Consider the following 19,439-nt stretch of genomic DNA (forward strand, 5'->3'; position numbering starts at 1 on the left):
TGTTTAGTTTCAATTTTGTCAATTTTTGTTACGATTGGCTGAATCTGTTTTGATCAGCCAATCAGCGTTCAAAGCCATTTTCTGTGATTCTGTTATATTTAGATGCAATTCTCTTGTTTGTTACAGTGTCTGATGAAGCCAACATGTTCAGTTAGTTGGTGAAACCGTCACACATTTATTATTTTATAAATAAACGTTGTTTTGCTCAGCCATTTGTATTTTTAGTGTAAGTTATTCAATATAGCAAAGCTAGTATGAATCAGTTAGTTATTGCATATGGAACAATCAAATATTATTTGTATTTTTTTTTCTTTTATGGAATTTGAGAATTTGAAAAGTCTCATTAAGGTAATTGTGTTTTTCTTTATTTACTTTTTTTTTAAGCTCATCATCATTTTCTTTGAAATTGAGTGAAGGAGTGTCTTAACTTTTCTTTAAAAAAAACAACTTAATATTACAGTTGCTCGTTGGTGAAAAGGGTGGCCTTTCTTAAGTAGTCCATTGATGTGAATGAATTTAAAGATATCTATTAGAAATGTATTCAGTTGTTTGAATAGCTATTCCTTGGCAAGTTTGTTTATATATATATATATATATATATATATATATATATATATATATATATATATATATATATAAATAATATAATATAATATAATATAATATAATATAATATAAAGCTCGTATAGGCGTTTTTCATTAATGGTCCTTTTTCGTATTAATGCCACGGGTCAGGGAAAATTGTTGGTCTGATATCTGGAAATCAGGGAAAAGAGAGAAAATATTTTGTAGGAACCCTCTTGCATATTATGTTGTTTGTGTAACTGACTCGTTGATTTATTTTGTTTTCGTAGGCCATTTTGGATTCACAGCAGCACTCAATTTCGTATACATTGTCCCGAAACCAAGCTGTCATTGTGGAATATATGCCAGATGAAGAAACAGACATGTTTCAGGTATGACTTGAACAATAAACAATTCATATCTCAATATATTCAGTAAGTAAATTGAAATATTTGATTTATTGAGTTGTGTGAGCCATGACTTTTTCAATGTAATGGCACGTAGTCAAGAAATTTTGTGTTTAGTTGGGTCTCATTGTGTAGAAAGGAATCATTACTCTGAATTAATAAAGTCACATTCACCTTAACGGTAACTTGAATGGTTACTGGACGGACAAATTCAAGGAGTAACAATCCATAATCCGCAGAAACGATCTGGTTTAGGATTTAAGACTGTAAAGTTGCGGGAATCTGTAGGAAACAGACAATTACAGGAGGGTAATACCGGAATTTTAACCGATGATAGCAAATAATTACCGTTGTTATACGCAAGAGTGGGAGATACAGACAGACGGAAGCTGAACGATAATCTTGCTACATACTGAAGGGAAATTGATATATTGAAATATGCTCTCATTAAATTTTTCATTAAGACACTAGCATGACAACAATACATAGTGTGCGTAAGAGTACAATTACTCGTAAATTTGAATTTTTGTCAAGCTAAACTATACCTATCAGGTGGTGCAAGTTCACATCTAACTAAACGAACTGAGGTGGTTGAAGGTAAATTCTCATGTGTAATTTTCGAGAAAATGGGGAAAAAGCTAAGTTTGGCGCTAGAAAGTGTCGTTTATTGTCAATAGTAACAGACAGTCTTTATTTTACTGGAAGCAGGTTTTTTTATGTACTGGATATGGTAACGGTAACGGACACTCTTCAAGCACATACTACTTAAGATCCTGCCTTACTGAAAAATAATACAAAATTTACCATTTTTTCTTTTGTTTCTTTTTCATAAGTGAAAAGAGATAATGAAATGCAATCTACCACAGTCATAGATAATGTTATTCTACAACAGAAAATATGTACATAATTTTCAGTGTTGCCGCATAGAAAATACAGTATTGCTAGAATTACATTTCCTCCAAAATCTAAGTTAAGGCAGTGACTAGAGGAACAAACTTAATTGCATTTGATTACGCATCATGTTATCTTGGTATCCTGTGAATTTTAATAACTGTATGTTAAAGCTATTTTGTTTATTACAAACTAAATACAACTATCATGTAAAAAATGGTTCACAGGATACCAAAACAACATTATACGTAATCATGTGCAGTTAAGTCCATTCCTCTAGTCGCTGCCTTAACTTTGAGTTTGGAGGAAATGTTAATTCTGGCAACACTAAAAATTCTTCAGGTCCGTATTTTCTGTTGTAGAATAACGTTATCTATGATCGTGGTAAGTTATATTTCATTATCTCCTTTCACTTACGAAAAACAAGCAAAAAAAAAAAAAGTAAATTTTGTATTGTACTTAGTAAGACAGTCTCTTAAAATTTGAATTAAACATCGGCCTATACTTCCTTGACCTAGTAGCCATACTGTTTGGACCCTAAAATTTTTGGATCGTTGCGCTTTCGTTGTCACCGGAAGAGACAATATTACTCGCCTCATCCATTTTCGATACTGCTTTTTCGTTTTTACCTTTCTTTGGCAGAATTACTGGATCTAACAAGTAAAATAATTCTTTGTTGTTTCTTTATAGATTGGACGATCCTCAGAGTCACCCATTGACTTTGTTGTGATGGACACAATACCTGGAGATAAAACAGGAGAGCAGAAGGTGTTGCAGAGTACAATATCCCGATTTGCCTGTCGGATTTTGGCTGAACGATCAAACCCACGAGTTGCTCGAATATATGCAGCTGGTTTTGATTCTTCGAGGAATATATTCCTAGGCGTAAGTACCAGTCTAGATACAAATTAGGTAAAGATTCGTACTAGTGTAAGTAAAAATTACACGAATAATTATTCGTCACTCGTACCTTAGGAGAATACTATTAGTTTTTACCCGAAATATAACAAATATTCACGAAATCGAGTAGAAACACGTGATGATTTTCAAAATAAAATACAGTATTGTTGGTATACATGTCATTTGGATTTGCGGAAGTTTTCAATAGGAACACTCACCTTTCTCAGTGAAGCATCTCTTGAAGCCCATGGCTAATCATAAGCGTTCGCCACGCGTTTTTATCACTCATGCGTACCTTTGGAATACGCTGACCATGTATTTAAATGTGGATGGCTAATCACAAACGCGAAAGCAATAAAAACGCGGAGAAAACGTCAGCTCGAGCGTATTTGGTGCGTTTCGGAACAATAGACCTGCTGTTTAAAAGATGTCTAAAGGAAGGAAAAAAGGAAAGACTTGTTGCCAGACAAGGGGATTTTAGCAAGAAACAACTGCTTGGAAGATGCTTTGTGCAGATTATTGAAACTCTGCTATTATAGATCTGGACCTGGCAAAAAAGACCTGGAAACCCTGACTGGTTTGCAGTATGATTTATAGCTCTGGAGAAAGTAAAATTACCAAATAGCCACTTTGGTCGCGTTCACTACGCGGGGTAACGCTTCGAAAACGCATTCTCACTAATTCTAAAACATCTACAGCAAACTCATCACATAACATGGCATCCATGGGATTGCGGTAGCTATCTTTTGGCGCTTAATATCCCTGGTTCGATCCCAGCTCCCGCCAGCTGGGTTTTCTGATGGACAGATACCTTGTGCTTGGGTTTGTTCGGTTCTTCCGTTTCCTTCTACACTCCTCATTCCATTTCATTCATTATCATCACTCTCTCTCTTAGCCTCGCAACATGTAGAGCATTACTTTTTTTTTTTAAATGCCATTTATCGTTGTGGTAATAGAAGTATAAAAACAAAAAAGCTTCTAGTATTAAAAACATATACAAATACTTTGATATTATTAGTAACATTTTTTTTTTTTTTTTTTTTTTTTTAATGGAGGAGGGATAAACTATATAAACTGTTACGCGTAAGAATCATAGGTAGCAGTATGGAGAAATTATTGTATAGTAATTCCATTTAGTGCTTTGGGTAAAATAATTAGTGAAAGTATGCTAACAAATCGCATCGTATGAAATATAAAAGAAGGAAGTATTAACTTATGAATACTTAAGATAAGTCAAAAGCAGAAGAAAATTTATTGAATGCATCACATTATTCACATGTAGAAGGGAAGGATGGATTATTGTCCAAAAGTGACAATGGTATTGTAAATCTACACCATTCAGGAAAATTTTTGAGTAATACCAAGACAAGTTTGAGTTGTTCTGTGAAAGTTCAATATTCAAGAGTGCAACTTTTATTATGGATAATATGAAGGTATTTGTAGATAATTTGTAACTAGAAGAAACTTCTTTTTTTTTTTTTTTTTTTATGTTTTTACCACAACAATGGATCTCATCTGATGTCCTGAGTTTGATGTATATGTTTGCTGAGGAAGATGGGAGTTACTTTTGAAAATGACATAAGTGTATACAAGATTGGTCAAGTAAATATTTGTTATCATGCGTCAGTTTAGTTTTTTCAGTTGCTAAAATAGAGTATATGTATGTCTAGAGGCACGAGTTTTTCGCAATGCGCGATAAAACGAAATGCGTCAGAATTAAGAAGTTTTCAGTTTCTTGACGTTTTGTGATATTCTGTGTGTGTTTTCATTGGTTTCCGTTGCGCGATAAAACGCGAAATTGGCAGTTTTGCGCGAAATTTCTAACAATACGCGACATAACGCGAAATTTTAAAAATACGTTTACATGAGTTTAAAAACGCCAGTTTTCCGCTGATGGAACAGTAGAACGTGGCATGAATGGTACATTTTGGGTGATTCGGACACTGCTATAGAGAATATATTGCACGTTAGCTACAGTTAGTCACAATTTTGTTCGTACGGATGACATTTTTGTGTTTAGAACATTAACCTGTCTATCTATTTTTGTAAAATGATTAAAATATTATGCTGTTCGTAAAATGTATATAAAAGCAAGCTAATGGCAGGATTGTGAAGCTTTTATGTATGTAAGAAAGAAATAAAATAATTATTCTTCCAGAACCTCCCGTTATTTACGCCACTTTTTTGTTCGTACACTACACCTCCACCCCCAACACTGATTATACAAATCGCGTCGATGAGAAGAAGAAGGCAGTAGATAGGAATGTTAGCAGCTCACTTGTACTGTGATAGTGTGATCAAGGTCGTACTCCCACCCATATCGTTTATCTATTGTGATCATAATGGGTAAGAGAAGAGAACTTAGTTGTGAGTTGAAGGACGTAATCATAAATTTGGCATTAAAGGGGTATTCGATGAGAAAGGGGGGCCGCGGTGGCTCAGTGGTAGAGCGTTCACCTCTGGTGCTTGGGGTCTCGGGTTCGATCCCAGCCCCCACCAAGTGAACTTTGTGGTGGACAAACACCGTGTGCGTGGGTTTTCTCGGGGTACTCCCGTTTCCTCCCACTTTCTTCATTCCACCATTCCATTCATTACTCATCATCACCGTCTCCTTTAGCCTAACCGGCATAACCGTGGGACGTAAAACTCAAAGATTTCATTTCATTTTTTCGATGAGAAAGATTGGTACGTTGGTAAAGAAATCACATTCCAAAGTTCAGTATATAATTAATAAGTTTAAACATAATGGGTCTACAAAGAATGTGCCGAGAAGGAAGAAAGAAAGGAAACTAAGTGAACGCGAGGAACGCTTTGTGGTGAATAAGATTAGAGGTAATCCGAAATTAAGTGTCCCAAAGCTCCGCCCAATGGTTGAAAGTGTGTGTAACAAACGTATGTGTAATGAAACTGTACGAAGAGTATTGCACAAATATGGATTTCATGGTAGAATGTGTCGTAAGAAACCGTTCGTTAGCAGAAAGAACCGTGCTGCGAGAAGGAAGTTCGCTAAAGAGCACCTTGATAAGGACCAAGAGTTCTGGGACAGCGTGATTTGGTCCGATGAAACAAAAATGAACGTATGTGGGTCAGATGGGGCAAGCAGGGTGTGGAGAAAAGTGAACACAGCTGATAGGGTTCAGAATACAACACCCACAGTAAAGTATGGGGTGGTTCTGTCATGATATGGGGGTGCATGTCATCCAAGGGAGTAGGGACATTAGAGTTCATAGATGGTATAATGGACAAGCACGTGTACCTTAATGTTTTGAAGCGAAATGTAAAGCAAAGTGCACAAAAAATGCAGATGGGAGCCAACTATGTATTTCAGCAAGATAATGACAGTAAACGTACGGCTGAAATTAATAGAATGTGGTTAGTATGGAATGTACCAAAGTTGCTGAAAACACCTCCTCAGTCCCCCGACTTAAACCCCATCGAACACTTATGGGCTACTTTAAAGCGTAATGTGGGTAAACACGGGGTTTCTTCGAAAGACGAGCTTAAGAGGGTAGTGATGCAAGAATGGGAGGCAATCAGTGCTCAAACATGTAAAGACCTTGTTAACTCTATGCGTGCAAGATGTCAAATGGTCATCAAAGCAAGAGGATATGCCACAAAATATTAAATTTTCAGTTGTTGGGGTTTAGTTTTATACCTTTTGATACTATATTCTCAAGTGTACGAACAAAAATGTGACATAAAATGGACGAAGTATTTGTTTAGTGCACAATATTAGCACGAAGAAAAACATATTTTGTTTTTTGTTTACTAGTAGTTAATATCGATATGGTTTTTTTTTTCAAAATACAGGTCGTTTTGAACAAATAATTATATTTAACATGAAATTTCTTGCTGACATTTGAAAATTTTCGCCTGTACGAACAAAAATGTGACACACTGTATCACCGTCGCAGCTGGATAGGAAGGAGTCATTTTAATTGGCTAACCAATGGCATGGACTGGTGATAAGTGACAAACGTACAACAAAGGAGGAGGAAAATGTGATAACATGTAACATGCTTATGTTTAATGCTTAAATGTAACTTGTGCCTATGTGTGCAACTTCTATCTCTCATCAATAATTTTGGCTAGTCAAAGCTAGAAATCAAAGTCATTAACGGAGGTGATATTGTAACCGCAAGTGATAGAAATCAACCATTTCCGGTTTTAACGTTGATCAGGATAGAGTAAGAAGATAGGGAGTTTATTATTATTATTATTATTATTATTATTATTATTATTATTATTATTATTATTATTATTATTATTATTATTAATCTCTTTAGCTTTTTAAGAGTAAGTACCATCTAATCTCTTAACTTTGTATTAAATCTCAACCTCTTCCGATTTTAACATTCATTTCTATTGAGGGAAAACGTTAATAGATAACAACAAGTTGTTTTCTACAATCTATTAAGTGTCTCAAGCATGTATTCTATCTGTTGTAATCTCTGTACCAAAACGAAAAGTGGTAGAAACCATTACCACCCGCCATAAAAACAAACGTTCGTCACGTGGTGTGCGTGTGAGAGTACTTGTTAGTTTATAGAATGGGGAAAATATGAAAAATAAAAGCTATGTAGTAGTTTCAAAGTACGTGAGTTCATAATGTGAAACTACGGTAGACTTCTAGCCCATGAGATTTCAATACTCAAAACTTGAAGTAGTAGATGTATAGTTATAGAATAGAGGAATAACATCAAAGATAGAACCTGTTCCTTGGACACGGAATCCATATCAGAAAGCTATTACTCGTTGTCTTTTGCTGCTTTTGCTCGGTGGGCATTAATATTGAAACCAGAAATGCTAATTGATGTTTATTATTTTCTGAGATGAAACTTATTCTTACGGGACTGAATCCATATCAAAAACCTCCTTGTCGCTATCTTTTTCCATTGAATCCAGTATGCGATCAGTGTTGTAACTGAAAATCGTGAATTTTCACCACTTCAGTTCGAATAAATAGTAAAGTAAAGACAGAAGTCATTCTTAGGATGGCGAACCTTTGTCAAAAAAAACCGCTTTTCAATATATCGTACTGTTTCTGCTCTAAAAATAAGTATTGAAACCGGAAGTACTAGTAAATTTCAACTACTTCCTGTTTTGGTAGACTGTTGGGGATGATGATGATATGTTCTCTTGAGACGCTGAATCGATTGCAAAAAGCTGCTTGTCGCTATCTGTTACCGTTTTCGTTCTATGACGATAAACGTTGAAACTCAGAAGATTAATTTGAACCACTTTTTGTTTAGATTAATTTGAACCACTTTTTGTGTGATAGTGGGGCAACGGAGGAGATGGAGCCTACTCGTGGAACGCTGAGTCGATTGCAGAAGACAGCTGCGTGATACCTTTTTTTTGCTCTGTTGAAATCAGTATTGAAACCGGGAGCAACAGTAACTTTGAAACACTTCTGGTTTCGGTATGGTGTTGCGGATACTCATAGTATACTGTCTTAAAACTGATTTTTCCCCCCACAAAACCACTTCTCGCTATGTTACCGCTCTTGTTATATGGTGATAAACACTGAAACCGGAAATGGTTAATTTTAACCACTTCCGGTCTGAATAGAAGGTTAACGGAGGAGGTGGAACGTATTCCTAGAATATTGAATTGATTGCAAAAAATTGCTTTTCGGTGTTATTTTGGAAAATTTGAAAATTGGCAGTAGATGTTGAATTCGAGTTGAGAACGCTTTATATCATTCTTTGTAGCACATATTATGAAGTGCTTGCATGCGTTATTTCAGATCATTTGATGGATTGTCTTGTGCTGCGTACACTTTTGAATCCCACATATCCCGTACGGTGCATAGCGTCAATTGAAAGCTGCCGACAAAAGTTTTTTCGAGAGAGAGAGAGAGAGATCGGTTTTGAAGATGTGTTCAATTAGTGCTCGATGATAGCAACATGACCCTCGACAGGTCAACATCCATAGCTAACAAAATTTGAAGAAGAAAGCAGTTTTATTGCTTTGCGTGAACAATGTTACTAACTTGCAGCACTGGATATTCTCATTCAGGTGTTCCTGTTGTTCTTGTAGATGACTTAGGTATTAAGCAATAACTATTAACTTCTTTAGATTAGCTGTAATTATTACTAGTGTTAGATAATGATATCAAATTAACTTTAGTTAGGTTACTTGACCTCCCTGACTTCTTTACATTGGCGTCGATGAAATGTCGCTGAATTCTACGATTGTCGTCGGTATCTATGAAGTTATACATATAAATGAGAAAAATACGGAAGACTGAATTTATTTCCGATGTTGTTTGACTGGCTAACACATCAGGGGAAAGAAAGAAAAAAAGTCCTGAGAAAGTACTGTGTAAGATTCCAGAAAATCTTCACAGCAAATGGGACAAAATCTTCACCCATGTTAAAGAGACGTGCACATATACTTCTGAGTTTATAAAACTGACCTATTGTAATAAGAAATTAATTATACGTATGACTAAGGGTATTCAAAACGGATAGTCTCTGTCGTTGCATTATTAAAGTTTGAATAATATTTTACATAGGCCTACATGTGACATACCGAAAAATGCAGTAACATCTGATAACTATTGTAAAATTTGAATAATGCCTAAGCGTATAAGTATATAGTCATATTTTATCTCTTCATTCACAAAAATAAAATTTTTGAACACTTTTCAATTTTGATTTCAATATCATGTTCCTTGAATAGTAGATTTCATAATTTCGATAATACAGATAAAAAGAAAATATCCCTAAAGTTGATCAGTTTTACTTGTGTTCTTAAGGTCGTTTTCGAAGGACCTGTATAATAAACAGCTCTAATTTGGTGAAATTGTAAGCTTAATGTGAGTGTAAATGCGACACGGACGTGTAAATATGATAAAGAAAACACACCACTTCTGTTCTTTGGCGTTGTGATTATTGGTATCTGGTCGAACTCTGAAGAATTTCCTACCTCGGTGTATGTGCTTAGAATATTGTGTAAAAATGTGTCTCAAATTTTATTTTTTGGATATGTTAGAGTTCTCGAGAAGAGCTATTCGCTAGGCTCTGTAACATAGCACTCCTGGCTTTCTATTTTCTTCCATGTAAGTCCAATGGCTAGCTCAACTAAATGTAAATATTGGAAACTTATGTTAATATATCTGTTCTTGTTGTTTGCAGGAGAAAGCAACGAAGTGGCAGATGGGTCGAGAGATCGATGGTCTTACCACGAACGGTGTCCTCATCCTGCATCCTCGTGGCTCGTTTTGCGGTGGCGAAGCGCAGTCAGGAATTTGGCGGGAGGTGTCTGTTGGAGGAGGGGTGTACGGTCTCAGGGAATCTCGGTCTGCACCGCAGAAGGGAATGAAGGTAATCCTTCAGAAGTAATAAACAATTAATGATGATTTGCTGTTGAATTCGAAAGGAAAATTCCTTTACCACACCTTAAAAGAAACCTTAGCTGAAAGTGAATTTAAAAATTTGCTCTGCAAGATTTACTTGAGGCTAGAACACAAAAAAGTTTTATGTTATACTGTAGGAATACAAAGCTTTTAGTTAAGATATTGCTTATATAGTATGGGCCCTAAGTCGCTTGACACTGGCAATTATTTACGTTTCAGTTGACTAGAATAATAGATGATTGACGTAAACAGTGCGTTATAATGTGGTTCCTGAATAATAAGTTGTGTTGTAGGTTTTTAAAGGATTTAAACCTTCAATATGTAAGACTTTCCATATTCCATTCATGTTTAGTTTATTTGACTGACGTTTCAGACGCATTGACTGTGTTTATCTGCAGGGTTATACTAATTCAGGGACTTGTTTTACAATTATTAAGCTGTTTACTAAAAAAAAAAAATTGGTTAAAAAGAATTCACATGTCCCCTTTAAAGATCAGACACTCCAGGTGTTTACTCAATCCCATATGAATTTCAACTAATATACATTGAAGAAATGGGACTATACTGCCCCTTGTACGTAATATATATATACTATCGTGAAAAGATTCCGTAAAACCATAAAATGAAAGTTTCAAAACTTAACTGAAGAATACTTAACAGTTTGCTCATAAATGAAAGGTTAAACATGTTAAGACCAAACGGAAGGGGGAGGGGGGGGGGGTGTCTTGGCCCATTGCGGACGAATGTAACAAAAACGAAAATACTGCACTTAAGTGATAGTGAGGTATGAACGCGTTAGATCCGAACCGATCATTGCATTGCAAATTGATTCTATCACACACCAAAATACTTCATAGGGTTGTCTCAGATTCCTCTGTTTACCCGTGTGTCAGATCTCAAAGCTCGGAGCTGTCTGTGTTAAGGAATCTGTGAACGTGTGCGAAAGTGAGGCGTAAAGAATTCCCTATTAGTTGGTATAACGCCTCGTACGAAACAAGAATTGGATATAAAACAAAAGCAACGATAGTTCCTTTACGTGGAGAAGGCTAAGCGATCTGGAAGGCCTAATGCTACTACTACAAAGGAGGATACTTAATTATAGTGACCAAGGTGGAAAACGGTGCCCGAAATATAGGTTGAAGTGCATAAAACACGCAAGAGAGCAATCAGCTGCGAAACTGTGTGTAACTACGGTTACTTTAATGCGGGATTATATGGTCGTGTGGCAGCTAGGAAACTACTATTACACCCTCAAAACAAAACAAAGCGACTGCTGCGGGCAAGGATATATGCAAGCTGGAGGTCAGAGGATTAGAAATAATGTCTATTTACCCATCATTATAGGTATTCTGCCGATATTGGTAGGTCATTTGCCACAACTGAGAAGCTTCCATGCTTCATGGTCTTCCGATTATCTCTTTGTCTAATCACTGACAAGTCAAAAATTTGAACTCTTCAATCATAAGGAGGCGCGGTGGCTCAGTGGTAGAGCCACTTAGAGCATGGGGTCCTGGGTTCGATCTGAACTCGCGCCAAGTGTGCTTTGTGGTGGACAAACACAGAGTGCGTGGGTTTCCTCGGGGTTCTCCCGTTTCCTCGCACTTACTTTATTCCATCATTTCATTCATTTGTCATCATCAGAGTCTCCTTTAGCCTGGCCGGCATAACTGTGGGACATAAAACTTAAAGATTTCATTTCACTTTTCTTCATTCAGAAGTGCAAAGTCTTCATGCGTCGCTTCAATGGGGAAAGACTGCTCCCATCGTGTGTTTTGCAAGCAGTAAAGCACGGAAGTGGTTCTGTGATGATGTGGGGATGCTTTGGTAACAATCAACTGAGGGGTTTAGTACAGTCCGCAGCAAAAAACCTGCAACATGAACATGTAAGTTTATTGTGAAACGACGAAATCTTTTGCTCCAAAATAAGTGTGCAGAAGAGGATGCCCAGGTTTCCCATGGCGTGACGTTGTTGACATCCTGGGCGCTGTTAGGCGTAGTTTCACAATAAACTTACGTGCTCGTGTTGCAGGTTTTTTGCTGCGTACTGTACAAATACAAGGTACACTGAGAAACGAACAATACCATCAGAGTTTGATCAGACACGCCTTGCCATCTAGTATGAGGCTTGATTAATCATAGGTTCATCATGCAGCAAGACAGTGACTCAAAATACTCATCCAGACATAGTAAAGGATTTTTGTCAACAAGAGTGAAGCAGAGAGATCTTAAGTATATGGTGTGGTTCTCCAAATCACCCCACATCCGTTGGAATTGCTGTAGGGCGAGCTTGATAGAACAATTCGAAAACTGTACCCCTACCGAGAACCACTTAGCCTAGACTACAATAAACCTGAAACCGTACAGAAACGAATACGCAAAATCCCCAAAATCTGTCAATCATCAAAGCGCGCAAAGGCTACAACCAATTCCCGAATTAGTACAACTCTGAAGGTAATCTCAATCAGTGCGTTTGAAACGTAAGAAACAGGGGTGGAATATCAAAACTTTTACTTACTGAATTTTAAACTTCTTTGTGAAAATTATGTGAAAGATTTAAACTTCATTACATGTGTAATTTAGTTTACAATGATTAAAAAGTTATCAAAGGATGAACGCGTGTCGCGATATTAGCACAAGACTTTACTGTCTGATGAATAGTAAAATATCTAGACGGATCTAGAGCATTTAAAGAAACATACTAATTTTGAATTTGATAGATTATCATCCAACAACATTAGTGGTGTAATATGTTCTGTGCTTAAAATATTTAATTTGTTCATTTAAAATGATGGAAGCCAGTTTGAATGCTTGGTTTAGGTAACCTAACTTTGTATTATGATACAAATTATAACAGTTGATAAGTAATTCATTCCCAGATGCATCTGTGTTTAAATGACGTATCGCCCATCCTGTATAAGAGTGTTTCTTGAATACGAAGAATTATTATTGCACTTAGAAGAATTAATTTCAGTAGCATTCAATAAATTGTCGTATTTCTATCTATCTAAACCAGCCCCTCTCTTATTGTATTTGTCCCTGGAAAAAAAAAAAAAAAACCTATATATGGATTTTATAATTGACTTTCAACGGACGACTTCCTGGTATCTCTTTTTATTTAATCTTAAAAGAATTCAAACAGAACAAAGCTAATTTTTAAAAAGATAAACTCTAATAAAATTAACAATCTGTGTATTTCGGGCACAACTCTGTCCATCATTAGGGACACACAGAATAAAGGTAATAATAATAATAATCATAAACTTAAGTGGAGTAAAATATTTCCCATTATTTAAGTTCTTCAGTTTTGTTTCTAGTTCAGAGGTGGAAAAAGCAGACGGTGGACAACTTAACTACCCTAAACTATTTTCTGTTTTTGTTGATTGATGTGAATTTCTGTGTAGATGTAGTAAGATTATTGAGCAATTTAGTTTAACAAGGTTGATTTTTAATGATAGTGATAAATGTGGGAGGTTATTAATGATGTTAATTTTGGGACGGGGGGAGGGGGAGGATTCTAACGAACATGAGCAAATTACCAACTTTGTCTCACGCTGAACTTTTCTCCGATTTAATTGATAAAAGCGCCCCTTGCCTACGCCTTCTTGTGAAGTGTGTAACCTGAAGCTTGTTTTTGCATTAAGAATTGTTTACGCTTTCCATCATTTCTTTGAGTTTTAGTGAATAAGGCGAAGTTGATCATTTCAAATTTAGAAAGTAAGTCGTCTAGTGTTTAGAAAATATTGTTCAAGTAATTAGTGGTTCGAGATTTCTTAAAGACCAGACAGAAATTTGAATGCGCAGTTTTTGACGATATAATGCATAGACATAAAACAATTTTTAACCTATATGAAAGTTCTTGAAAGCTAATATTAACCCATGTAATACTATTATGTATGTATTGCACGGCTTTTTCCAAAATCGTGAAAGTGTTATTTTATGACTTACAGAAGTTCAGTGAATAGGGTGGAAAACGTATTGGAGGGGTTACTGCAGTACATATATTACGTTAACATTAATGTTTTGATTATCTTTTTATGTTATAGATTAGAAGTAGGTGGATGAGCAGTGGTAGGGAATTTCTTCGTAGTTGGTGGTCATGTACGTTTAGTGTGAAACTGTGAAGCAGGCAGTAGGAAATTTGGAAAACGTCATCTGTAGTTATTTTTCGTCTTCTTCGAATGTATTAATTCAGTATGTCCCGAGAACAACGCAATCTGCGATCCATAGACTACTTTAGCTTGAGGAGTTGATTACGTATTACGTTATCGTTAAATGAATGGAAATCAAGTGAGGACAGTTTTTTGTACTAAGTCTTGTATTGGGTTATTTGACCCAATTCTTATATCAAGACTTCGTCAATGGTTTTTCAATATACTTGTATAATTTGTGTTTAACCCCTTCGTTTTTGAATATTACTTCTGCCGTAAGTAGAAAGTAAGACAATGATCAGCTGTTTCGAAGTCAAATTGAAGATTTAGTGAGAAAATTTAAATTATCTATGGTGGGGGAGAATTGTGTGTATACTCCCAGGATTTTTAAAGTGTGAGATATTAGTACAGACAGGTAAGGAATAATAGAATAAGCTAGAAAAGCAGTTTAGTATAACTGATAAATTCAAACGTTATATCGCAGAAGCTTTCTTTCTTTATTTTAAAATAAAAGTGTATATTCAGCAGAGATTTTCATGAAAATGTATGACAGTAAAAAATACAGTTGGTACAGTCTGCAGCAAAGAAACCTGCAACATGAGCTTGTTAAGTTTGTGAAACTACGCCTAACAGCGCAGGGATTCAACATAATGTCTAAGTGGCACGAATTGCGCCAGGAGAAAACTCTCGTTCTCCCATGCATACTTATTTTGGAGCATAAGACTTAGTCGTTTCACAGTAAACGTACATGCTCATGTTGCAGGGTTTTTTTTGCTGCGGACTGTACATATACTCAGAGTGAATTATTAATCTTGATACGCCCTATAACTTTTAAACTAATCAACAAAATGGTTGAAATGTTGTACAATGCAAATATCAGTAGGAGGGCATTGATATACCCCTAGGTTAACAGACTTGCCAACTCAACATATATATATATATTTTTTTTTTCAAGTGGCACTGCCTTTGGTTATTATATATTTCACTCGAGACGAGAAGTTGAAGTATGAGTCTTGATCGTTAATAACCAATGTGAAGTCATTTTCCCGCCTTTTTCGTATGTCGTAAATGATTCGAAAATAAGTGCAGGCCAGCAAAGATACTATTACCACCACATTCATTAACAGTAAACTTTATTACCATTGATTCACACGTAATAATTAACTTAATTCAAAGTAAAGGTTACTTCTTCCCTTTTGGGACAGATCCAAAGACTGTGTATGGAGGTAAAAGTTCAATAAAATTTTCTTGACGTATGCACTCATGCAGGTGTAGTCAGCACTGCGCTCCGGCTGAATGAAGAAAAAAAATACCCGCACTCATCGGGAATCGAACCTTGGCCACCCAGATGACAGGTAATCGTTTTTCCGATTACTGTATTGTGGCTATAGTAAGTAATTCCAAAGTCTATCCAAAATATTCCCGAATGCCAAAAAAATGATTGATTACAATACTTCTTAGTTGAGAATGCAGTAGTTACTTTGTGCTTACTTGCATGCATAGTTGAATAATGTACGATAAGGCGAGAAATTACTTCATTCCGCTCTTAAGGCCATAACCCAACATTATCCTGAATTTGTAATCCATTGATCTACAAATTGTTTTATTCCGATGTAATGAATGGAGTGCAAATATAGCTTTCTTCTTACTAAAATAACTATAGTATCTCTTTCTTCATAAAAATGCATTTGAAAAATTGAAATAAAATCTTTTACGTTCGACGGTTATTCCAGCTAAGCTAAAGCAAACGGTAATGATGAGAAATGAATAAAATCGTGGAATGAAGAAAGTGGGAAAAAACGAGGAAACTCCAAGAAAATCCACATACACGATGGTTGTCCACCACAAAGCTCACTTGGCGCAAGCTGGGGTCGAACCAAGGACCCCAGGCACCAGAGGTGAGAGAGTAGGAACGCTCTACTACTGAGCAACCGCTCCCCCTTCTCCCCTCCCAAAATCATTTGTTTTATACATTGATATTAATTATGAGTATCAAATTTAAATATTCACAGATCATGATATTAATAACGAATTAATCGTGTTTTATTCCATTTCATTATTTCTAGTTAGTACGAAATATTACGTGAGTCTTAGTGAATTTTACTTTCAGCAAGTCTCAATGGCCTGAAGGGGGCCGCGCTGACTCAGTGATAGAGCGTTCACATCTTGTGCGCGAGGTCCCTGGTTCGGTCCCAACTCGCGCCAAGTGAACTTTGTGGTGGACAAACACCGTGTGCGTGGGTTTTCTCGGGCTTCTTCCGTTTCCTTCCACTTCATTTCTTATCATCACTGTCTCCTTTAGCCTAGTCGGCATAAGCGTGGGACATAAAAAACTTAAAAAGATTTCATTTCAGTTTCCAAATGGCCTGAAGTAATTTTATAAAATGATGGTACAGGTGCTCAGTTCTTTATTCAGTTGAATTTTTTTTCTTAAATGTTTAGCGAATCCACTGTTTATATGAGAATTTGTGTTCTTACAGTATGTTACTTACTTGTAGGTAGAGGACGAAACCAATGTTCTGCAGGATGGAACATTGATCGATTTATGTGGAGCCACATTGTTGTGGCGTTCTGCGGAAGGCCTTGCTAAGTCTCCTGTAAGTATACTGTACGATAAATAGTGATTTCATATAATTAACATATATTTGGTGTTAGTACTTGAACCCCGGGCTCCTTTATTACGACGCTATAACGATTGCCGTTGATCTAGTGGCAGAATAATTCATCTAAGACAAGAATATAATACATGTGGGATACTTAAGCATTTCATTAAATTATCTTTTATTATTATTATTAAGCATTCTGCCTTTTAGCAGGTCCTGGTACTAATGAGGATATTTTTATTATTCTTAATTTTCAGTTTGGACCTGGAAATGTTCTTCCATGTTTCTCGATTTTCAGCTTCCTCTTTTAACTCCCAGTATTTTCTTCTATTTTTCAAATCATCGATCACTTGTGTTGTTGTTTTGTTGTTATTCCTATTCCTCTCTTTCCTTCCATTTTCTTCTCTATGGCGGGATGAAGAAGACAATTTCTTTACAAGATGTGTCCAATCCAGTTGGCCTTCCTACGAATGATGATAGCTAGAAGCGTCCTCTTCTCTCCTATCCGTTTTAAAACATCTTCGTTAGTTGCTTGCTGTGTCCATTTTATCTTCTCCATTTTCCTCCAACACATTTCGAAGCTCTAAATATTTCTTCTCTAACTTCCGTAATGTCCTAGTCTCTCTGAACCATACAATCCAATGCTCCATATATAGCACTTGACCAACTTCATCCTAAGTCCAGCATTGAGCCTGCTTCTTAAGAGTGATCTTTTCTGCTACATGCTTGTTTTAATAGTGGCAATTCTTGGCCTCATCTCCTTGGTGCAGTACGAGTTTTGATTATACACACTTATGCTGTACAGTGGGACAGTTAACTTCCCAAAAAAGTTAGTGTCCAATTGTACATTACATTATTTATTTCGTACTTTCTATGTTTTGAAGGTCAAAATATATCTATTTCTTCCTTAGAACAAAATACTTTTGAAAGCTGTTAAATTCACAAATAGTCATAGAAAGTATTTCGAATTACTTATCTACTTAGGTTCCTCGGACAATGACAGTGGCGTAACACCTTCAGCGATCTGTCTATTGTTAGTTTGCATGCTGGATCTCCGTCTCTGGAATACAGTTAAAGTGGCCTGTCACGGCCTGTTGAATGTTCTTCTATATGGTCGCAAAGTGGTGTCCTTTCAAGTATCTCTGCAGCTTCGATAATAAGCAACAATTGTAGAGTGAGAGAACCAGACTATGTGGTGGCTAAAGAAGCGTTTCTATCCTTTTTGTAGTTCGAAATCTTGGGAACAAATTTTGGATACATGTTTATCCCAAGTCATCGGTTACAATTTCATGAACTGTTGTTTTTCAGGATACCCAACTCTCCTTCTGTTAAGAAGATACTCAGGTGGGTCAGTTTCCAACAAATGACACACGCAGTTCATATTTTCTCTGTTTTTGTCTTGGTTGAGCACCCGAATCGCTGTTGGTCCTCCACGTTGTCTCTCCCGTTTATGTAAAGGCTTTGTACCTGCTAAAAACTTGTATTTCTCATTGTAGTACGATGTCTTTAAAACTTACTGCAAACGAAGCGTTGCTGCATATTACTAGCCATTGTTCGCGTGACGCGTCTCTCGCGTATAGATTCAGTTCACCAACTGTCCACTCACTGCTTCCTATCGACTAACGCGCCCACTATTGTGCAACTAGGGGTTGCCTCTTCCTTCCCCACTAAGGACTGCGATGGGTCAGTGGTAGAGCGTGTACATCTGACGCATGGGGTCCTTGGTTCGATTCCAGCCCACGCCAAGTAAGCTATTTGTGCACTGGGTGCATGGGTTTTCTTGGGGTTCTCTCGTTTCCTCCCACTTTCTTCATTCTACCATTTTATTAATTTCTCATCATCACCGTCTCCTTTAGCATAGACGGCATAATCGTGGGACGAAAAACTTAGATTTCATATCATTTTTCCTTCCCCCACTACAGTTTCCTCGTTAAGTGCGCCTGCGCGCGATAGTATCGCCAGTCTTATTGTATTCCGTTCATTACTCCACACGATAACTCGAAAATGGATTTGAAGTTTAATTCTGATTTTTTGCAGTGAATAGCTAGAGCGATTATATCGGCCAAGTTTGTTAGTGGGTAAATCCATTAATAGATTAACGGATAACGGCTATTGCTATGTATAGTACATATCCCGTACAAGTAAGAGTTTTTTTTAATTAATTTATTTATTTTATTTTACTTTTTTGCAACAGATAGCTAGAGCAATTATCCCGACCAAAGGGTATAGCCGGATAAGGCGGAGAAAAGTGCCCTTACACGGATTGCTGTGATATTTATACCAAAGGTACCTCATATCCTAATATAACTTTGGCGAGAAAATCAACTTCAAATTCCTTCGAATTTCGAAGTTGTTGTTGAAAATTCGAAAATCAAAAATCGTTCATATCTCGGAAACGATTTAAGTTACGAGGGTGAAACAAAATATGAATATACTTTGATTGAAGAGCCTTACCAAAAACTAGAAACAATGTATTTCACCCTTCAAATTTCTAGCCAAAAGCGCGTCTAAAATATTCGAATTCAAATATTTTTGCTTTATGTTTGAGTGACCACCTTCTATT

At 36.3% G+C, this 19,439-nt stretch overlaps 1 protein-coding gene across 3 annotated transcripts in view; it reads left to right on the forward strand.

The window, feature by feature from the left end:
* Positions 1-19,439, forward strand: part of Pli (E3 ubiquitin-protein ligase pellino) — a 221,366-nt gene that overhangs the window by 177,981 nt on the left and 23,946 nt on the right. For all 3 annotated transcript variants that reach the window (XM_081730255.1, XM_081730254.1, XM_081730256.1), the window contains exons 4-7: positions 855-956; positions 2,553-2,747; positions 9,905-10,093; positions 16,772-16,870. In XM_081730255.1, the coding sequence (XP_081586381.1) occupies positions 855-956; positions 2,553-2,747; positions 9,905-10,093; positions 16,772-16,870 (585 nt within the window). The remainder of the gene's footprint in view (positions 1-854; positions 957-2,552; positions 2,748-9,904; positions 10,094-16,771; positions 16,871-19,439) is intronic.

This window comes from Thermobia domestica, chromosome 11, assembly GCF_964235325.1.
Source record: "Thermobia domestica chromosome 11, izTheDome1.hap1.1, whole genome shotgun sequence".
NCBI classification, from domain to species: Eukaryota; Metazoa; Arthropoda; class Insecta; order Zygentoma; family Lepismatidae; genus Thermobia; species Thermobia domestica.